The sequence below is a fragment of the Cynocephalus volans genome, chromosome 10, assembly GCF_027409185.1.
Source record: "Cynocephalus volans isolate mCynVol1 chromosome 10, mCynVol1.pri, whole genome shotgun sequence".
Classification (NCBI taxonomy): Eukaryota; Metazoa; Chordata; class Mammalia; order Dermoptera; family Cynocephalidae; genus Cynocephalus; species Cynocephalus volans.
In genome coordinates this window covers 20,698,125-20,721,633 of record NC_084469.1, presented here as the reverse complement: position 1 = coordinate 20,721,633, position 23,509 = coordinate 20,698,125, and the positions used below count along the sequence as shown (strand labels likewise).

The window sequence follows — 23,509 nt, the reverse complement described above, 5'->3', positions numbered from 1 at the left end:
CCATTCTGCAGCCAGAAAATAAAAATCTGATTTTACATCTCTCCTTTAAAATCCTGAGTGTGTGGTTCCCACTCCCTTCAAGATACTCCAAACTCTAATGTACTTTACAAGGCCCCCTACTTTTCTGGCGTCATCTCCTAAAGACCACTCTCCCCTCGAGAATACACTCCAAACATATTGAGTTACTTCAACAACTGGTCTGGAAAGCAGTTTTGCCTACTTCTTCACTGGGTCAACTTCTGCTCATCACCTCGGGTTTGGCTCAGATGTCTTGCTCTCTGGGAAAATGTCCTTGCTGGCTCTCTGAGCTTCCCCAGCCCCTTCTCCTATACAGACCCTAGGTCCCTCTAGGCCTTACAGGATTATGGTTAAACCTACAGGTAATGATGTCGGGTTACGACGCTTCAAATTCCATCTTGGCCGTGTACTTGCTGTAGGACCTGGGGCAAGTGAATTGTGTCTTCTCACCTGCAACAAGGGGGAAATATTTCATCAGTCTGTTGTGAGAATTAAATGAGATGATGTAAGGTGCCTGACAATTAACAGTTAGCTGTTATTACAGTATTGAAAACTAAAGCTCGAGTCCCCCACCGCGCCAGATTCTCAGGCTCAGGCTTTTTATTTCGTTTTTTATGCACACTTTTGTTCCTGTACCACCTTGTTTTCTAGTCGTCAAGGTAGTTATAAGAAACCCAGAGGCTAACAGGTATCGGAGTTGGTCACGACTCTCAGTCCGAGAACTCGCCGACCCCGAACGCCCCCAGGTGGCTCAAGCTTGGGGCCGTAAAAGTGAAGTGAACAGGGCATACCATTCAAAATTTTAGGGGAAGGAAGGCCTTTTATAATCAAATAGTCTGTGTTTACAGGTCCTTCCTCTTTATCTTCCAAATGTCGAATTCTATCAGGCCCAATAAAGTGAGAAATTAGGATTATAAATATGACGGAGCGAGTAGGTTCAGCTTCCCCTCCCCCCATCCCGATAGTGGCATTGGTACTTTCTCTTCTCAGTTCCCTCTCAATAATGGTACCGTCCGCGGAGGAGCGAGCAGACAAGGACTCTGAAGTCCTGAGGGTTCAGAGGCTAGTAACAAAGGTAGTAGTGTAGAACCACCCCTTCTGCCGCTGTGCTGTGGTACTGCCCGCTGTCCGCTGATTGGCTGCCGAGGCCCCGCAGTCGGCCTCAATCCTCCGCGCCGCTCTCAGTACAGCTCCGGCCTCCGTGCCGCCTGGCCGTTGTATCCCTTGTTCTCGGCGGGCTCGGGGGTCTCCGCGCCGCGGCCGTTAGTCATGTCGGGTAGGTGACTCCTTCAGCGAGCAGCGGCAGCGACGAGACGGGGCCTGGCGGGTTGGGCTGTTTTCCCGCCCACCGGAGGGCCCCGAGGGAAAGCCTCCGGCCCTGAGGGAGGCTTGGGGTGGGGGGGCGGCCGCGGCCGCCGCCATGTTGGACTGGAGGCACGCACGCTCCCAACGCTCTCCGGCTGCAAATCACGGCGGGCTCGCCTCGGGCCTCCTGTCTTTTGGCCCTGTCCTTGGAACCTGAGGAGACTTGCCGTTCCCGGGGGTGGGTGTGTGTGATTCGGGGGGCGGAGGCTGTCTACGCCATCATAGGGGCGGGGGGAGCCGAGATTAGAGCATCAGCCTGAGAGAATCGGTGCCTCTGGTTCTCCACTCCGCCTCAGATCTTTCAGCCAGGCCTCGGGCCAATCATCTCGCCGCCTCGTACCTCAGTTTCCCCATCCGTGAAGTGGAGCTGGGCCTTCCTGACTCACCCATTCATCAGGTGGGGGCCTTGACGCTCTGGGAGCCCTTTGAAAGGACGTTACCTTACACGAAATCGTACTTACTGTCTTTCCCTCTGCAGTAACCACCCGGATTCGAGTTGGGGGTGTTTCCATGTAATTCAGCTTCCTCTTCGTCCTCCTTTGCCATTTCCCCTTCCCCCTCAAGTTGTTTATCTCCTGAAAGAGCTTGAAAGTGAGTTTTGTCTATTATAAGCTCTTGTAAGGCTTATGAATGGTATTTCCCTTAAAACCTACAGACTAAAGAAAAGGCACTTTCTTCCACGAAGCAGTTAAATTGGCTTGGCCACCCGTTGTGTGGAAGAGAAAAAGAGGCATTGGTCTCTTCAGGACAGCCAGTTTGGATCCTGCTAAACCAGAATGAAAAGTCTGGAACATGGATGTCCCCTTGATCTAGCAGTCCTAGCTGATCACACAGGTCCTCTTGTTGGGCTACATCACAGGCCACGAAGACTCAGGTAGCCACTTGCTAGAAACCATCAAGAGAGTTAGATAACACTTTTCTGGTGAAAAAACAACAATTCCTGAAGCCATATGGGTGGGGTGAAACATGTTCCTTCCAGCAGTCTGTTACATTTTTATTAAGGGCGAACCTTTTAGTATTAAAAACCTAGTAACCCGATGTTTCAGAAGGATGGAAATGGGTGACCAAAAGGAAGCAGCAGTCTGATTACAAATTATCAAGAAAGAGATTGGACAGGAGAATCATATACTTTCCTTAGATTGACGTTGATATTAAGGAGCTAGAATATCTATCTTTTTTTTTTTTTCTTGGATAAATTCTTTATTAAAAGTTATTGGCCATAAAAAGCTATCTCTTAAAATGACAGTTTACCAATTTAACAGTCATCATTAAATAATAATGTACTGGAAATAATAATATACCTTTCCAACATTAGATCCTTTCTTTACATTCAGTGTTGTTAAGTAATCCCTAAACCAGTTTGTTATTCCTTCTATATAAAATATTCTTTTTTTAATTTAATTTTATTTTTTTATTTTTTATTTTTTATTTTTTTTAAATTTTATTTTGTCGATATACGTTGTGGCTGATTATTGCTCCCCATCACCAAAACCTCCCTCCCTTCTCCCTCCCCCCCTAGAATATCTATCTATTTGAGGAGGGAGGTCCATCTCCTAATGTAAGAGGCCATAAGCTGCCTTGAATTTATGTCTTGTTTTTTTCAATTTCTGTTTAATCCTTGCTCAAACAAGGAATTTTAGCAGGCTTATAATTGGGGATGAAGTCTGGTAGAGCTCCACAGAAGTACTTAGAAGTACACCCTCAGGAGGGTGTGTAATCTGCTCATGATTTAAAACAAATTAAAATTCTACCCTTGTGGAGAAATTTACCAAGTTTCAATGGAGACAGTGCTCAGTAAGAACTTTTGCCCTGTCTTGATTTTTATTGTAACTATTGGTATAAAACAATGACTTGTTTTTAATAGGACTAGGTAGTTTTTATGGAAAATTAAGTTTTGGGGAGTTGCCATTTGTAAAACTCAGGCTTTTCGTTGTTTCATGTTAGTGTGTGAGCTGGTTTATTCATTATTACAGACCTTTTAATTACCAAGACACCAGATATTTGTCACTTTGTAATTCAAGTTCCGTGTGAAAAGGACTACTTAATAGATGATTGTTTCTAAATTAACGTTCAGTTAATTAAAACAAAAATTTTTTTACTTAGTCTTGTTATACTATTTATATATTTTGTAATATGTATACAAAAATAATACTTTGACTTTGTATAAAAATAATGCTTTTGACTTGTTCTTTGATGAATGACTAAGTTAATTAATAAACTTGAGATTAAACTTCCTCTGAACAACTAATGCCATTAATAAGTTTAGTTAACATTCCAGACTATACTTGTAAATTTAATTTATCAGATTGACTCAAGCACTCCAAATGTCTGATAGGGCAGAGTTATAAACTTAATAAAATATAAAGAGTTTTGTAATTAATAAGTAAATCAAAATTGTGAATATTATAAATCAGAATCTGACATTCAAATACTGTTTACAAGTGTGAATTATCTGACACCTTTGAAATTAAAATCACAAGTATAATAATATGAGTTATACATATAAAAGTTACAAATTCAAGATACTTCTCATTGTGGCAATATGGCAGACCAAGAGAACTTGAAAATCCTGTATCACAAACACCAAAAAATGCAAAACCTTGTGAAAAAGACAGGGCAAGCCCCCACTGCCAAAAATGAAGTAGAAGCCAACATGGTAGGCATAGAGCTAATTTGGCAGCTACCGTCGAGAGGAGGGGGTAGATTTCATCAATTAGAGACTTAGGTTTTATTGCCCAAGTAACTATGTAAGGATAGGAGATGAAACCTTGAGACCATTAGAGCCAGGTAAGGGGAACTGAGACTGTTGGATAAATACTGGATCTTACATATTATAGGTTTGAAGGACTGTATTTTCAGTGAAGGAATGAACTAGAAAAAACCTTTCTACCAGCATTAGACTTAACAAGGAACCCTGGACGCTGAGTGAAAGTCTTTCCTGAGAATTTAACCTGGGACCTGTGCTTCACACAATTTGGGCTATAGGAAACCTTAAGACAACGTAAAATTGTTTCTCTAAACAGGAAAAAAAAATTGTTTCTACGCTGGTAATACTTGTGGTTGGCTCTTTGTAAAAAAAAAAAAAAAAAAAAAACTTTTCTGGAAGAAATGTCACAGCTTAGATCACAAGGGATCTCAGAAAAAAGCTAAAGATGAGTTCACAGTAAAAAATTGCAGAAGTTTAGGAAAGTTCAAAATGAGATTTAGTGGCAAACGGTAATCTGAAAGTTATATGTTTAAAATTATTAAAAACGTAAAAGAAAAATAACCTGAAATCAACCCTAAGACCAAGAAGTTATTAAAAAAGGCCTCACATTTGAAAAAGAATCAAGTATAACTTCTAGAATTGGAAAAAGTTGAATAGCACACCTAGCAGAAGAAATAATTACAGATATGATAATTGTGATCTATCTTCCAGGATTCAATTCAGAAGAGTAATGAAATGAAAATGAAGGATTAAGAAGCATGGGAAACAGATTGAGAAATTCTGTCATATGTCTGATAAGAGTTTGAGAAGGAGAAGATGGGCAGTGGGGGAATCAATAGTTGATAGCTGAGAATTTTCCAAAATAGATGAACATTTTGAATCAAGTGCTAGTCTCAAACATGAGACCTAAAAATAAGTTTATACCTATATACATTGATGTTAAACTACAGATTATGAAATACCTTCGACAAGGAAACATATCAGAGAAAATAGGAAGCAATGGTAAGGCTGATAACTGACTTCTTAAAAGTTTTAAGAAGCTGGAAAATGAATGATCCTCAAACTTCAGAGGGAAAAAAACTCTTGACGTTGAATTTTCTATCCAAATAAACTCATGTAGACGTGCATCTTGAAAAGACTTATACTACCCACAGGCCTTTGCTGAAAGAACTAGTAAATGAAATTAAATCCAGAAAAGAGTAGTGGTATTTAAAAAACAATGTAGAGGAAGGAAACGGTAAATAAAAAGCAAGTATTGACTATAGAACATTGAAGATTAAAATGATTAAATTTAGAAGCAAAATAATAGATGGAGGCCGTGATTGGCATTAGAGTGTTTAGGTCCTTATATTCCAAAGTAGGTTGAAGATAATTTTGAACTTGGTTCAAAATTTTTTTAACTTGGAATGCAAGTTAAAAATAGAATATAGTCCTAAGAGAAATTATGAATGGTAACATTAAAAGAACAGAAATTGACTAACTTCTAAAGCAGTAGGAGGAAAAAAGAGCAAAGAAAATCTGATAGGAATTAGCAAGGACTTGAAAGGAAAAGGAAAACCATGGTTAAGTAGAAAGTTCCAATATAAGGGTAGTAATAAATAAAACCCAAAAGTACTAAAACACCAAGATATTCACATTGGTAAAAAAAATGTTCTCTATATATGCTATTCAGAAATGGTATACCACTGCCAGCTGCCAAAAAAAAAAAAAAAAAGATACACCTAAAACAAGAAGAAATGTTGAAAGTAAAATGGAAAAAGATTAATTAGGCAAACACCAACCAAAAGGTGATTATTTAGTTATGTTTCTTGTCAAAGTATGGACATTTTTAGTGCTAGTCTTAATGTTCTGTTAAAAGGAAATTCACCAGGAAGATACGTCTGTGCTTTTATGTGCCTAATAATATAGCCTCAAAATATAGAAAACAAAAAAATGACAACTTTAAGAAATTAATATATACAGTCAAATGGGAAGTTTTTAAAAACATACCTCTCTGTGTAACTAGTATATTAGGCAGATAGTAAGAATAGACCAAACAGTAAAATATGATACAACTAATGAGCATAATCTTATGTATCTATAGAATTCACTCAACATTTAGAAAATATATATTTCTTTTTAAGCACATAGGGGATATGCACCAAGGGGAAAAAACAAAACAGCAAATCCTGACAAATACCAAGAATGATGAAATACCTTTTCTGGCTGCAGTGGAATATTATTAGAAAAAACACGGTATCAAAACCCTATATACTTGGAAATTTAAAAGCACTTCTAAATAATTTATGGGTCCAGATACAGGCTCATGTCAAGTAATCATGAGTAGTTACTTGAAATGCCTTAGATGGTGTTTAGAAACTGATTTTCTCTGATAAATATAATACATCTGTACTTGAATCACTCAGGTGTTTATAACAAGGGCCAGATTTATTGGTCAGTATGCTTATTTCAGTATCTTCTTGAGATTTTAAAGTCAGCCAGCGAAAGTCAGACTTATAATTTCAGAGGGTTGAAGTGACTGGGTTGAGGTCCTTAATATTTATTTCAGATAGGGTCACATGACCTACGTGCTGTATACTTCTATAGTTTTGCCTGAGCCAAAAGAAAATAAGCTGTGATTTTAGACTGTGTCACTGGGAGAACTCATATCCATGCCTTGGGACATAGTTTAACCTAAAGCTTCGTGCATTCCCAAAAATCTTTAGTTTTACTCATATGTTCCCTCCCCTCACAGAACCCTTTTCAGTCTCTGACTTGGTGAAGCTAATCTCTCTTTTTTTTTTTTTTTTTTAAAGATGACGGGTAAGGGGATCTCAACCCTTGGCTTGGTGTTGTCAGCACCACGCTCAGCCAGTGAGCAAACCGGCCATCCCTATATAGGATCCGAACCCTTGGCCTTGGTGTTATCAGCACTGCACTCTACCGAGTGAGCCACGGGCCAGCCTTGAAGCTAATCTCTTAATGGCCTAGTTAGATTCTGTATCCTTTTCCTATTTTTCTTATTTGGTTGTTAGCTACGACTTTGGTCCTTTTATTATAACGGGCGTGGCAATGACGTAAGTTTTCTTTTTCATTTCAGGTAGCCTTATGCCCCTCTCCATATTTATAGAAGTAGTTTGTGTCAAGATTTCATGTAATCTTAAAATTAAGGATTTAAAAAAACAATCTTCAGTCTGATTGGAGATATTTACAACAAAGTGGCAAATTTGATGTTACCCTCTTATGTAACCAGTGGCAATGTTTCCATATTGTAGCTTTATATAAATCGAATGAAAAAGAATGTTACTGATTTCATTTGATTTTTGGTCGGTTTCAGAACTGTTCGGCAATAATGATTTTGTTTCACATTGGGTGCAGTTGGGCCTAATGGTCAGCAGTTTGAGACTTAGAGCCATTTTTGCAATTTCAAGAGTATAGTGATTTAGTTTCAGATTGGGTGAGGTGGGCCTAATGGTCAGTAGCTTAAGACTTAGAACCATTTTTTGCAGTTGTAAGAGTATTTCTTATTAAATTGTTCATTTTCATCACAAACTTAGGTCATTCATTTGACTTTGAGTAGAAGCCTAAAGGATAGCTATAGCCTCTTCAATGATTTTCAGTAGGACTGACACTTTGACATATTGAGAAAAGCTCATAGTTCAAATTGTTTTTGTTTTTTTTTTCTCTGTATTACTCAATTCATGCCTTCCTTGGTATTTTTTATTGCAAAATGGAAGCTGGAAGCAGATATTACTGACTTGCTATATCAATGGGCTGAGTTCCTGAAAGCTTGATAAGTCAAAGTTAGCTGAGCTGCTTGTAGCAAGTCTTTGGAGATCCTTTTGGTGCTGACAGCCATAGCAGTTCAGTACGGAGGAATGGCATGTATGTTGGGGTGGTGAGGATATACAAGTAAATGTAATGCTGAGGATTTACATTGTCAGAGTGTATGTCTTTCCCCTTTTTGGACCTGATTAGTTTTAACCGATTTTTTTGGGGTGAGGGGTATATAAAGATAATATAGCTTGAGCTTTTGAGTTTTTATTTGAAGGATGGATTTTCACATTTGTTCACTTGTTTATGGTGACTGTCAGCACACATGTATAGAGCAGTAGCTTCCAAAGATGTAGTTATTGTAAAAAGTAAGTACTGTTTGTATGGATTTATCCTGTTTAACTTCTAGTTTTTCTTTCTGCGATTAATTTTTGACACTTTCTTACCACATCTCATCTATATGAACTAAAGTCAGCCTTTGAGGGAAGCATAATTTTAAAATAAGATTTAAAATTCTTTTTATGTGTTTTAGATTCTGGAAGTTACGGTCAGTCTGGGGGTGAGCAGCAAAGGTAAAGTATACATGCATTTTAATAATACTTTGAAAGGGCAGAACTGAGGAAAAAAGACTTTAGTCAGGCTTCTCTCTTGAGACTTGGTATGTGGATGTCTTCAGACAAATATTAGTTTGTCACGGGGGAAGAGAGTAATCAGCCTGTGTGAGTAGGTGGTATAAAACATTCCTTCCCTTTTTTCTGAAAGTGTTTGCATCAATAAATATAGATGCCACCTAGAGATTAAAAGAAATCTCCTAGGTATTGTAAAGATTATGTTTTCTTTAGGAAATTTCTTAGAAGAAACATTTACGAAAGGAATTTAAGCAGTTGACCTATAACAGTTTCTTAAAAATAGCATTTCATTTTTTTGATGATGTATAATATGCTAATATGTTTTTTCAGAGCAGATTTTTTTTAAGCACTATAATAATAATTAGAATTCTTTGAGTCCTTATCATGCTCACAATAAAAATAAAGTTCTGTTTTTATGTGAATATGTACATGCAGTAGGCTTCTATTGCTTACTAGAAATACATCCTTCAACTTTAAATGTTTTGCAGCTCAGTGTGAGAATGACATCTCAGATATCTTCTGTTATCAAATTTTAAGCTTCCTTAAAAGAAAACTGATTTGACTTTTTTATTCTAAGATAGTGCTAACCAAGTAGACATCTAGCAAATTTATTGAATGAAATATGTTTTTAAAAGTTAAGGAATTCTGTTAGCACTTGATAGCTCTAAAATAATAAGTTTTTTTTTTTTTGGCAAGTGTTTTATTTTTCTTTGCATAGTAGAAGGTCATAGTATATATTTAGAAAGTTTGTTTTTGACTTGTTAGAGCTCACATGCTATAAAATTAAAGAAAATTGAAATCCTTGGAAGGTACATTTATTCATTCAGTTAGTAAACAAATGTTCATTAAGCTACGTGCCAGGCTCTGCTATTATGCTGGGGTTACAATATAATTTCATTCTATGATAGTAGTCTGGAGATATACATGCCTGTAATTACTGAGGCATTTAAAATGGACTTTTAGTGCCACACTGTGCCTTTTCTAGGAAGTTAAAGATATTTAACTACACAAATGATAGGAAGAAATCAATCTGTCAAAATGTAGCCAAATTGATTAAAGTGCTAACTTAAAAAGTCATCATTTTTCTGCTTCAGATATTTATTATGAGTCTCGCTATGTAGTTTTTGTCTTCTCTCCCCTTTCCCGCCAAAGCATAATTCTATTGGGATTTTCTTGCTCTGGTGAAATTTTGTTTATTTGCAGGAGATTGTCAAAGTAAAACTTTTGGTATTTGTTTGACATTCAAGAGGTCTGGGAGTGACTTCATTTATGTCTTTAACAGTCTTTGGTCATCATCACCTTTCAACTTAGACTCTGAGAGACAAGCCAATTGACAATTTCTCAGAAAAGAAGGTTGTATTTGAGTTGAAAGTTGAAAATGAAGGCAGATTTTTTTATTTAAGATTTTAGATTCTAGTACATTTCTTTCAATATTACTTTTTTCTTTCTTTTATAGTTATTCTTCTTATGGAAATCAAGGCAACCAAGGCTATGGACAAGCACCACAAGTAGGTTGATATGTAAATTGTGTTCTTCATAAATAGTTATTTTTATCTTAAGTAGGTGATGAAACTTGAATATTTACCTAAATTTCAGGGCTATTCTGGCTATGGGCAAACGACTGATTCCTCATATGGACAGAATTATAGTGGTTATTCCAGTTATGGACAAAGCCAATCAGGTTGGACTGGTTTGTTGAATTTGCTATTTTAGAGATTCAGCAATCAGAGCCGTCACTAAATGGTATACTCATCCCATCCTTAGGTTATTCACAGTCCTATGGTGGTTATGAAAATCAAAAGCAGAGTTCGTATGGCCAGCAATCATATAATAACCAGGGACAACAAAACACGGAATCATCAGGAGGGTAAGGAAAGAGTAAGAGTGTTGAGATTGTGTTGGGCAGTGTGGGTATTAAACATTTCGCTATACAAAATCCTAGCTTTAAGCATTTTTTTATTTTAGAAAAGTTTTGATGGAGTATGGATTTTACAGTTTTGTGTTATGGAAAATGTGGAAATAGGCAGTATTGTTATTTGCTTTTCATGATGTATTATTTGTAAAATCATTGTTTAGCTGTATATGAATGTACATGATTTAAATGTTAGAAAACTTTGGACCTCTGCTTTATACCTGAGATGAAATAAAAACCTACCTGTAGAAGAGACTTCTCGATGCCTACTTCTTATTTCTATTTTATTTTTCATCCATTTAAATATATTACCTTTTCAGGGAGAAAAACAGTGATTTCCAAAAAAACTGCCAAAACTTATCCACATATCACATATACTTGAAAATATGTTCTATTTTTTCTATGTAGGTAGGTGAATATTTGCCAGCAGGTTTGCAGGTTTTATAAAGTTTTTTTAATTTTTAGTTTTGAGGAGACTGTACTTACTGATTTTTCAGAATAGCAACTTACTTAAAAAAAATTTTTTTTATTGAATCATAATTGATTATACATATTTTTGGAGTTCAGTGTTAACATTTGTTGATCAAATCAATATTACTAGCCTATTTATTTTTACAAATCGTACTTATTCTTTATGCCCCTTGTCCAATCTCTCCCCTCTAATTTAGATTTCTTCTCTCCTTCTGAAAGAGTAATGGTTACTCTGTTGATTTGTTGCCTAGATGATCTGTCCAATGCTGAGAGGTGTGTTCAGGTATTATCGTAGAGCAGATACTTCTTCTGTCACTCTGGAATGAGCTTTGTGGAGAGAGACATCCTCTTCTTTTCTTTGGTTTCTGCTGGTGACACTCCTTGTGTCAGTGCACCCCAGTGGCTGGTGGACCATCTGCACAGTGGTTGTGGCATCTAGCGGCTTTCGTGGCAGCCGTGGTTATTGGGTGGCTGGTGGTGGTCCACCCACATGGAGGTGATGTTTTTGGAATGCTCTTTACCTAGTTGGTGGTGGCAATGCCTGTGTGCCTGGTTGTGGGAGGGGGTCCGGCCCCTGGCTCCATGCCTCAGGACCTCAGGTGGGCCCTGTGGCACTGGCTGTGTGCTTGGTTGTTCCCCCTTTCTGGCTTAGTAGCCCAGGGGACTTCTGGTCCTTCTAGGTGTTATAGGTGTTCTTTGGTGAAATGAGACCTTTGCTAGTTAATATCAAACTGTCTCTCATTGTGGATACTGTTCTTTCTTTCAGTTCTGTGTTGGATTATTTGCTGTTCCCACCACTTAAACTCTGCACTGGAACTAATTTGTTATCCTATGCTTCTAAAGTGGAGGAACTTCCTGTGGGGACCAGTACTTGAGCTCTGTGGTTAAGCTAAATTGCTGCTTTGCTGTTGATTCCCTGGGGAAGGCTTTTTGTGCAGCTCAGGTTTTAATGGTTGACTTTATAGGACTTCTGGGTTTAGTGAAATCCAGTGCACCTGGTGTGTAGATACTGGGCCTGGGTCTTTTCATCAAACTGCACCCCATGCAATTCTGTATTCCTAACCAGTCTTCTTTGAGTGGTCCTACGCTGATTGGGGGAGCAGATCAGCTGTCCTTGCTGTGTCCCAGTGTTCTCCTGGCGGGCCCGTCTCCCCCCCACTGCCCATGCTGCAAACATTTCCCATGGGATGGGCTGTATGCCAGTCCCTTGCAATGACTCACTGACCTCTGAGTGGCTCCTTTTTTTTCAGTTGTTTTGGCTCCTTGCTCCTTTGTGGGTCCACGGGAACCCTATTAGTGGTCTTGCTGTCTTGGGGGCCACCAATACCCTTTTCTTCCCTACCATCTCCATGCATCCGAGGGGCACAGCTGTGGCTTTTGCCATCTCCTGCTTGATGTGCTCAGCAGCTCCAGCCTGGAAGCAGCTGTGGCTCGAAACAGTCGGAGAGGTTTTTTCTTTCTCTCATTCTGGCTTCTCTGGCCTTCCTGCACTCCATAGGTCTCTCCTCCTCTTCCCCTGAGCTCTTGTGGCCCCAGCTTGGCTGTCATTGCTTTTTAATAGTTGTAAATTAGTTGATTTGTGGGAGAGAGTGATGCTGGGGGCTGTCTATTCTGCCATCTTGACCAGAAGTCCCCCTTACTTTTTTTTTTTATAGTGCTTTATGTTTTGTGGAATGCTTTTGCATTCCCTCCTGTAATTGATCCTCAGATACTACTGTTAGATAGTGTTGGTAATTACTCCATTTTACAGAAGTGAAGAAAAGTTGTTAAGATTGTACAGCCTGTGAAGTTATACATCTGAAAAATGAGGCAGCAGCTGAGGTATTTAGTGTTTTCTCTCTGCAGTGAAGAAAATTATTCTAAGTGAAATTCAATTAAAAGCATTGGGGGAAAGATTTGTGAAGTCAATTGTCAGTCTTACAGATATGAGACTGTTTTGAAAATTAGAAAATAGAGTACCAGTGTAGGGTATGATATCCAGAAGGCATGCTGCATTAGGAGCAGTAACTCTTTAAGCTCTGTTGGTTAATTTTAAATTTAAGGAGAATCTTTCTTTAAAGAATGCATTTTTGGAAGCATGACATCTAAATATAGACCAAAGAGAAATAGGATTGACAACTGTTTTAAAGTAAAGAGCTAGGATTTGGACCATTGTTCTCTTGTGCTTTAGATACAGAATTGGGGAACATACTGATCTTTATTAGATTGTTCTGATCCTCTGATACAGAATAAGATGTGACTATTAAGTTATAAGATCTTCCCCCCCACTTTTTTAAGTAAACCCATTGGAACTCAAATTCAATTGTGTTGCCTTTTAACATTCCCAACCTGACAGTAGGTAATTAATATAGTCATATTGCTCAGAGCAAACTTAGAATTTTCCTTTTGAATTGCCAGAAATAATAGAGCATTCTCATTACTTGATAGTCAAGACTTCTTTTTAGGTGAAAAATGGCCTCACAAAGCAAATTCCTTCCTCTTACTTACCAGACTTAAAATATGAATGATTTATTACTGTTTTCTAAAATTTACTGTCATTGAAGATGTTTAGAAAAATGTACTATAGGTTCTAAAGGTAATTCTAAGAGATTAGTTCTTTTTTTTTTTTTTTTTTTTTCCGGTGACCGGCGCTCAACCAGGGAGTGCACCGATCATCCTTATATAGGATCTGAACCCGCGGCGGTGGGAGCGTCGCCGCGCTGCTAGCGCAGCACGCTACCGAGTGCGCCACGGGCTCAGCCCTAAGAGATTAGTTCTAAAAACACTTTACAAAATGACACTTGTTAAAATTAAGTGATATAGGGCCTTTCAGTGTAACTGTTAAAAGGACTCAGCACTTGTTTGTTAAAGAATCAGACAAATTACTGTACTTTGTAGCATCTTTTATTTTTTATTTTTAATTCAAGGAGATAGTAAAAACCATAGTTATTTCTTGGTCTAGTAGTTCTTCTCATAATGTAGCACCTCTTCAGTGATAGAGAAATTGTGTTTTGAAGGGTATTCCATTGGTAATAAGGAGACTTTGTAGATAAAAGAGCTAAATGATTACCATGAGAAACTAGTATTAAATATGGTCTAGTTGGTCAGGCCTCTTACAAATAAGTTTCAGTCAGCTCGTTACAGTAAACATAATTCTGTAAAGTCTCTCAAGTTCTTGATTTCTGTTTAGCCAAGGTGGAAGAGCGCCTTCATATGACCAGTCAGACTATGGTCAACAAGATTCGTATGACCAGCAGCCAGGCTATGATCAACATCAAGGCTCGTATGATGAGCAGTCAAATTATGATCAGCAGCATGATTCCTATAATCAAAACCAGCAGTCCTATCATTCACAAAGGGAAAATTACAGCCACCACACACAAGGTAATATATACTGACCTCTATTATTTTTCTTTTTCCCTTCACAGAATTACTTGTATATTGAGTTTTGGATTAAAAGACCCACACAAGATTTTACCTGCTTGTAAAAATTTGGGGTGACCTTGAACATGTTTTGTCTCATAACTGGTTTATTATATTTCTCTTCTCTCATGGCCATCAACACTAATTTATTAGATTTCTGTTTCTGAACTTTTTGGAGACTCCCAAATGGTCTTATGACTTTTTTATGATATTACATGAATTTCCTTTGTTGTCTCGGTGAACTCTGATCATTTGACAGTGCTTCTGCTATCAGTTCTTCTGGTGATGATGGCATACTTGATTTTGGGAAATTGTATTAGCCTTCACTAACCTCATTTAAGAAGAACCAGTTGTTGTTTCCTCTTGTTTTCCTATATTACTTTATACAAACCACTGATGTTTAGGAATCTGTCCATGCCATGAAAATGAATGCTTCAAGGGTAAATGTTCTATCTTACTAATTTTTGTACCTTCAGTGCTAGTATAGGGCTTGGTTCATAGTAAGTGCTCAATAAACAATTGTAGAATAGTTGAATGAATGAATAAATGAATGAGTAAAAGTGGTAGCTCCTTCACTGAATATCTTATCTTCTCTCAGTTTGAAAATCCATTTATTCCTTGACCATGCTTGGTTTACATTTAAATGTTTTTGAGGTGAAGATAACTTTTAAGATTAGAGGTGTGCTTTTCATCTAAGTTAAGCATTCTTGTATCTAAGGTTGTGTTTTAACTCAGACTCTTCCACATCACCATTTTGCTGTCTGACTTTAGCAGAATGGAATTTGGCACAGATATAATTCTCAAACACATTTAATTCCAGATGGTTTTATATGACTTGCATTTGAATTCTGTGCACATGTACCATTTTCCAAAGAACATAACGAATGCCCTAAAGAGCCATTTAAGATATGTTATGTGAAGGCTTTGTCAGAAATGACAGTGGTTATTTATTTATGTATGTAATGTTTTCCTTTTTGTAGATGACCGTCGTGATGTGAGTAGGTATGGAGAAGATAATAGAGGATATGGCGGGTCACAGGGAGGAGGTAGAGGGCGTGGGGGATATGACAAGGATGGAAGAGGTCCTATGACAGGATCAAGGTAAGTACTTAGATGTAGATGTCTACATATCTTTTTTTTTTTTTTTTTTTTTTTTGGCTGTTACTTAGCTGGTTTGATGGCAAAATTTAATTTAGTTAAAAGGCTTAAAGAAGGGATTCTGTTGTAAAGAAGAGGACAGAAATTCAACATTTGTTTTCAGTCTTAAGATCTCACATAAATTACCTTAGAATAGATTATGTTAGTAGTTACTTAATGTGGAGTATGCTAAACATCAGTAGAGAAAAGTCCCGTGGTATGGTGTGGTTAAACCACTTGACTGTGTTTTTTTCTATCAGAGCTAGAATCTAAACTTCTTTAAGAGATGACTCTGGGAAATCCAAGGGTTTTATATGTAAAAAATAAAAGGTAAGTTAATTTTAAATTGGGGGACAGAGAGGCTATTTCTTAATCTTGAATCCCAGTGGGAAGGGAAAGTATTAGGAGACAATAGCAGAGTAGAAAGGTGGGATTGGCAAATAAGAGAAAGATTTAATGTAACTAAGCTGTTTTGTCTCCTTTCTTAAATAAATACTTACTGAAATAATTAGTGTAATATCATATACCATTGTGTATTTTATCTGGATTAAGCTGTGGTAAAGGAATGACTTTAATTCAGCTTTTTTTCCTCCTGTTGCTAGTGTTATTAGGTTTTGGTATTTACTTATGTAAATAAGTTTATGTCATGAAAGTTGGTTTTAAAATTACTTTTAGGTATATCTTTAAGTTTAGCACTTTGGCCCTAAAAGCAGGAATGAAAAAGTAGTTGACATCTGTCCTCAGGTGAGGTTTGCAGTTGCAAATTTGTGTGTAAAACACACAGGCTAAAAAATAATTTATGCCTTTGGGAATTGAAATTGTCAGTGGCCTGTAACTGATACTAGTTACTAATATATCAGTACCAGTTCACTCTTTTGCTCCTTGGGGGCTGTCTGTCCCCTGAGATGACCTGAGAAACAAAACTGGTTACTTACAAACTGTTATTTCTTCAAGTGAGCCAGGAATTTGATTTCACTGACTTGTATTTCTCTACTTTTAGTGCTTTGATATTATTGAAAGACTAAAGTCTAAAAATATTTGAAAAGTTTTATAAGACTTCTTTCGATTGATAGCCAAAGTCAGTTACCAAAGTAAAACAAATGTATTGTATGCCTCTTCATTATCAGAGAGCAGTCTGCCATCATGCGTATATACATGAACAATTTAAAGTGATTTAAATGGTGCTTACTCTATACCTAATAGCCTCCCTCCTACCTAAAACAGAATCTCAATCAACAGGTGTATTAATTTAATTTTCTAGTTAATGTTTTAAATAATTGGCTGCCATGGAATGTGATATGTTTTATAGTACATCATAGATTTAATTTTCTTCATAAGGAAGTTATAATTATATCCTAATAGATTATCTATTAAACTATGCCTGTGTCTGACTGATAATGGTGGAATCCTGCTTTCCAGGAGGAAGAGAATAGGGAATGGGCAGGAAAGTCTTTATATTTTCGTCTGAGAGATATGATTCATCTTACAACCATAGGGTTAAAAGTACCTTGAATGATCCTTCTGATAAAGAAAGGGAAGAAGTACCTTAACCAAACCAGGGGTCCAATTTTTAAGCACTTTTACGATTCCTTGGCAGTGTGTTTCATTATGAAATTTGTGGCCCAAATACTGATTCATGAACTAGGTTTTTGATTTTCCGTTAGAACCCCCTCATAGGGTTCATGTAGAAGGCCAATATATATTTGGTCAAAATGATGCTAATCTGGTTTACGTGGGGGTAAGATTGGGGGAGGGAAGGGTCTTCAGTCTTGCCCTACCCACCACCCTTGCCAGTGCACCCTACCAACCCTCCCCCTCTCTCTTCACCAACACTCCCACTCCCTCCCCAACCCTCCGAGGTCAATAAATAAGATATTCACCAAAGACCTTTTCTAGAAATCCATATGGATAGTGATTATTCTCTACATTGGGTTGGCAAACTTTTTATATTAAAGACCAGATAGTAAATGTTTTAGGGTTTGCAGTCCTCGTGGTTTCTGTTGAAAGTATTCAGCCCTGCCCTTGGAGCACCAAAGCAGCCATAAATAATATGTAAATGAATAAACGTGGTTGTGTTTCAATAAAACTTCATTTACGGATACTGAAATTGGAAGTTCATATAATTTTCATGTGTCACAACATCTTGTTCAAGATGTGCTTTTTAGCTTATTTATTGGGGTGTAAAGCATTTTGAATTTGAGTATAAATGCCCAGTTTGAAAACTTTTCTCACACTTGGTTTTGCATTTAAGTACCAAAAATACCCAAACGTTTTTCATTAGTCTTCAACCATTTGTGTTTCTATTCATCTTATGTAAAAATAGCAAGGTTGAAAATATTACCTTTTGGGGGCTGTTTGAAGAATATCTGGCATTAGTTGGGATTATATTTAAAGAAGGGATGTAGTTCGTGGGTGAGAGATATATGGTCAAGGATGGAATGTTCTTAGACTTATAGATTGTATGATTGCTTGGCTGTAGGAAGAATTCTGACCCAGAGGAAGCCAACAGCTTTCCAAATATGGAAGAGAGAAGGATGAATATTATAGGGACTACAGGGAACTTAATCTTTTTCTTTTAAAAAGCAATTGTAGCAAAAAAGATTGAACTTCTTATTGTCATCTATAATTGACATTGACATCTTAGTGGACTAGAAGCTAAGGCTATAAATTCTCCTAGTGCTTTTTTAATTTTAGCTTTGTGATTAATACCTTGTAAAATTACCAGAACTGCATAGATAATTGTTTTTCATTATTAGAATGTCACCAGGTTAAATAGTTGTTTCAGGCTTTACTAGGTAAAGCCTTAAATTATCCTGAATTTTGAGTGTCTTCTCCCCCTTACAGGAATGTTTAATTAGCTCCTTTAAAAATGTGTATATGTTCTGGTGACAGTCTAGAACAGGATTGCCCAACAAATATAATGTGGGTCATAAAATGTAAGCCATATACTCTTATGTAGTTTAATATTTTCCAGTAGCCATATTAAAAAGAAAACAACAGAAATAAACAGGTGAAATTAGTTTTAATAACGTAATTTACTTAACCCAGTATATCTAAAATACTTCATCATGTAATCAGTGTAAAAATTCTTAATGAGTTATAGTGAACATTCTTTTTTTGTACTAAAACTTAGAAATTCATTATGTATTTTACATTTAGAGCATATCTCAATTTGGATAGCCACATTTCGAGTGCTCAACAGCAATGTAGCTAGTGGACGCTGTGTTGGACAGTGCAGCTCTGGAATGTTAGATTGGCTTGGCTCCTAAAATGTTGATAAATGCTGAATCCAGAAAGCCTTTTGCCACACATAAAACGTGGGAGGAAATAAAATGTAAATACAGCTACTGTTGAAAATGTTATTTAAATCCAGTGAGTCATTTACTCTTGGAATTAATGTTGGTTTTTACTTCACACCAAAAAATAGTGTTCTGGATTCACTAGCATGAAAACTCGAGCACAGCACAGGTTTTTTAAACTAATATTTTCAATTTTTAGCTCAGCCCCTTTTTCTCTCTAGATACTGAATTTTTTAGGAATAAAGATTCCTGCACTGTCCTTTAACTTCTTGATGGTTTTAGTCCTTGAATGGATGCATTTGGATTTTTTTTTTTTTTTTTAATTAAAGATTGGGAATAGAGATTCTGTCAAAGAACTTTTTCTCTTCACAAGCATCTGAAATTGAATCTGTCGTCTTCTCTAAATAAGTAATACTGCAATGGTGAAAGAACCCTTAGTCTACCCCTAGGGTAGGCTGCTCATTGTGGTTTTGAACTTGGGAGAACCACCTCCATAGTTGAGTCAAGAATATGTAGCTAGTTTTCTTATGCAGGGAGCACTCAGCCAGTAAAGTTGATTATGCTTATATAATGTCTCTGCTAAGTGTCTACGACTTCATAAAATGTCCTTACTTCAGGAATTCTTCATGTGTACATGTTTGGTGCTTTTTATGAGAATGAAAACAGATTTGTTGTGGCAACATTTTGACTCATAGATGTTCAGGCACCTTTGTGTCTTAATTTGCTGGTAAGGGCTTAGTATGTAGGAAAGGGACTTATAACTTGACTACAGGTTTGAAAGAAAGATTCTTAAACACAGGCACATCTTGTGTTACTATTTAATAGGGAGTACTACTTGAAGTTTATTTACTGTATTTAATATAATAAATTTCCTAATAAGGGATTGTAATGTGACTAATACAGACTTTCCTAATAAGGAGAGAGAAGTGGTTGAAACATTTGAACTTGAAAGAAAGCATCTCATAAAATTATAGCTTATGAGGCTGACCCTGTGGTTCACTCGGGAGAGTGCCGCGCTGGGAGCGCCGAGGCTGCGGGTTCGGATCCTATATAGGGCTGGGCTCACTGGCTGAGGGCAGTGCGGGCGACACCAAGCCAAGGGTTGCGATCCTTTACCGGACGGACACACACACACACACACACACACACACACACACACACACACACACACTATCTCTCTCTCTCTCTCTCTCTCTCTCTCTCTCTCTCTATAGCTTATCTAGACTAGTGCTTCTCAGACTAATGCACACACACACACAGACACACACATACACACTCTCTCTCTCTCTCACTCTCTCTCTCTCTCTCTCTCTCTCTCTCTCTCATTCTCTCACTCTATAGCTTATCTAGACTAGTGCTTCTCAGACTAATGCATATGGATTACTTGGGGATCTTATTAAAAAGCAGATTCTGATTAAGTAGGCCTGGGGTGGGGCCTGATATCCTCCTCTTCTGAGAAGCTCGGAGGCTATGCTTACGTTGCTATTCCATGGGTCACCCTTTGAGTAGTAAGGATGTAGACCCTTATTTTGTAAAGGAGAAAACTGAAGCCTAGGGAGAATAATTGAGTTGTCCAAATTTTTAATATCGATTAAAGATAATTAAGACTATGCCCTGAGTCTTTTGGTCTGAAGACTAGTTCTTTTTCCAGTGTAGTGGTATTTTCATATTTATGGCCACTATGTTGAAATCTTTAGTTGTCTTATTTTCAAAGGAAATGCTCATTAAAGATGCCAAGTTAACGTGTCATTATATGGAGGAATAGGAAGTTATAATATATATTATATATATTTATTTATATTCCTTTCTTTTTGCAGAGGTGTTTTTGGTTTTTTGTTTTGTTTTGTTTTGTTTTTTACTGTTCAAAGTTATGTTGCTGGCCAGAAAGGAACTAGCTGATATATGAAATTGCATATTTTCGTTCCATTGTGGCCAGATAAATAATTTGGTATTCCATTAAGATGACAGCAAGGCAATTAAGAAGTATCTCTTCTAGCATTTAACTTGTGAAAACAGTGACCTCCAATTTCCTGTTTTAATGTCTGCTTTATCCTCCTGACATCCGAATGTGATGTTAAAATTGTCACTAGTTCTTTACTCATCACTTTTTGGAGTTCTAATGATCATCTCTGAAGAAATCTGAGGTATCTAGTAATAAGATTTTCAGCAGTTAACCTCAAGAACCCTGTCGACTTCCCTTTCTTAAAAAGTTAAGCAGTGATATACATATCATTTAGAAGTGTAGGGAGGGCTTGGGTACTGTTCTGAAGTAGGGGTTTTAGAGACTTCAGTAGCAAACTATGTATATATAGGACCTGGGTTCCATATTGTTGACATAGTCTTAAAGTAACCTTATTCTCTTGCTTTAAAAGGCTATCTGGAAATCATATACAAATTAAATTAAAATGCATGTGTTTGTACCCAAGTCGGTTGTAAGGGGAAATATTTTTACATCAAGATAGTGAAATAGTTTTATTATAAAGGGAGAATGCTTTTCATTTAGTCAGAGTGGTTTTTCTCAGGATGGCTCAGAAAAGCCATCTAGAGGGTAGGATAATCATTAAAGCAGAGGTTTTTAAGCAGTGAAAGACATTAGTATATTGAATTAGCTTCTTGGGTTATAGAATAAGATTAGTAGTAGTAGATCAGTTATGACCATCTGAAAACTTTGGGTGTTTTTATTTCCATGTCAGCACATGGATTTCAGAGGATTATGTAATTCAGTCAAGAGAAACAAGCTTTTATTGGGTGGGTATTTAAAGATTTTCTTGGTGAGAGAGACCTTCTTAGATTTCTTACATAGAGCTATGCACACAAGAATCATTGACTTATCTGGCAGTGGACTTTATTTGCCAAGTAAAGTCATCACCTTATGCTGCATTCTGTTTCTAATATGTGCTACTGATTGGTGTATGGAGCATTTGGCAGCATGAACCTCAGTAGTTCTGATGTGACGAGATCTACTCTATTATAGTGGGTATGGAATAGGAAAGCATTTTTAAGTTATGCTTCTTTTAGTCCTTATTTTATCAGATTTTTGAATGATTTGAAGTTTTAAGACTACTTTCAGGCTTACTTTTGTGTATATTCGTACCTCACTTTCTTTAATTCATCTCATAAAACCCACTATTTTGTATCACAGCAGAACCTAATATTCAGGTTTTTACCTCTCCCATTCTGCTATCAAAATCTTAGCCTTTCTTCATATTTTTCTAGTCTTTTTCCCTTTTCTCATATTTTAAAACTATCCCTCTGGGAGGAATACTTGATCTATTTTAGCATTCTCCATGCTATGTGTCCAGCTTTAAGTTATGGTTTGAATGGTATCCCTTTGGCTTGGGGTTGGGAAGATTTTAAAATAATATATGTTCTGTAATAAGCTTGAAAAGTCTTCTTGTGGAAATAGAGCCTTGGGGAAACACTTAGATGGAAATGACATTTTGAAGTCTATAAAATGGAATTTACTGGAAAGTTAGAGGTGCTACTGTTTTCCTAGGCACTCTACTTGTGAGAGTTAAGTGTAGATTGAGCCCAGGGCTCAGCACATTAGAGACTTAAGGAAGAAATCATTTCTTCAATTTTTCCTCTGCAGTGGTGGTGACCGCGGTGGCTTCAAAAATTTTGGTGGTAAGTGCTGAGTATCCCAAAATGTTTCAGTGGAAATGCTATATAAATCTAAAAGCCACCAATATTCCACAGATGCAGTTTAAGCCCATTCTTATTCTGTTGAGGCTGGTATGTGTTGTGTGCTTAAAAAAAATTATATATATATATATACACACACACATACACACACATATATATCAAAGTAAACATTAAAAAGCCAGAATTGATCTTGAATAGTCCAATGGGTTTCTACACAGTGAATTTGCATGAAAGAGTCTGGTGACCAATGAATGAGACCTTCACTGGATTTTGACAATATTTCTTTTTATAAAGGTAGCTGACGTGGTGTTTTTTAATTATTAGGATTTTCAATCAGCCTTCACAACCAGAGCTTAACAAAAGTGATACTAGTATAATGCCACAGTGGCAGGTGCCGTCTAGGACAAGTTTAAGGAAATGTTGACCTTCATCTTGATTTCTTAAACTTTTAGTAAAACTTAATTTATATATTTACTTTGTAAATCTGTGATGTTGACTTTCAAAGATTTTGGAAATATTGACTTTTCATTGACTTGGCTTAATTATTACTATTTTTTTTTATGATTTCAAATGAATTGCCTTAAATAGCTTTTTTTTTTCTTTTTTTTCCCCTTAGGTCACAGGGATTATGGACCTAGATCCGATGCTGGTAAGGTTTATGGTAGTTTGTGGCTGTGTAGTTAAGAAAATATTAGTTTTTATTTTTTGAAGGGAAAAGTGTATGTGTTTGGAGGGGTTATTAATATAGGAGGAAGGTTTAGTTTGATCGTGCTGCCAGAACTAGGGACTTCATTTCTAAAGAAATGCCAGAAAGAAAAATTCAGGAATTGATGGGAAAGTTTGCTGGGGAAAATTGCTATGTTTGTGCTTTCCCATGCTCTTCTTTTTCTTCTTTGAAGAAATATTTGAATTTTTACTGCTAATTAGCATTATTTATTTAATTATTGCAAATCAGATTTAATGAAATAATTGTATCATTGGGTAATTAGAAGTAGAAAAGCTGTGCTTAAGAGAATCCTATACTGGATTGGTAGTCTGTTTAGTGGGCTTGAGAAACTTGAGAGTTTTGAGAGAATTGTCTCTCAATTGTCTCTCGTAAGTGAGAGAATTGTCTTACTCTGGGTAGAGGTCACTAATTTTATGTCTTTTTATTTTTAAATGAAATTCAAGG

The 23,509-nt window shown here is 36.8% G+C and overlaps 1 protein-coding gene across 1 annotated transcript in view; it reads left to right on the top strand.

The window, feature by feature from the left end:
* The first annotated feature begins 1,147 nt into the window (after nt 1-1,147).
* Nucleotides 1,148-23,509, top strand: part of TAF15 (TATA-box binding protein associated factor 15) — a 30,419-nt gene continuing 8,057 nt past the window's right edge. The window contains exons 1-9 of the mRNA XM_063110914.1: nt 1,148-1,294; nt 8,376-8,415; nt 9,929-9,980; nt 10,069-10,153; nt 10,237-10,339; nt 14,025-14,218; nt 15,238-15,358; nt 22,286-22,320; nt 22,955-22,987. Coding sequence (XP_062966984.1) covers nt 1,288-1,294; nt 8,376-8,415; nt 9,929-9,980; nt 10,069-10,153; nt 10,237-10,339; nt 14,025-14,218; nt 15,238-15,358; nt 22,286-22,320; nt 22,955-22,987 — 670 coding nt within the window. The 5' untranslated portion in view covers nt 1,148-1,287. The remainder of the gene's footprint in view (nt 1,295-8,375; nt 8,416-9,928; nt 9,981-10,068; nt 10,154-10,236; nt 10,340-14,024; nt 14,219-15,237; nt 15,359-22,285; nt 22,321-22,954; nt 22,988-23,509) is intronic.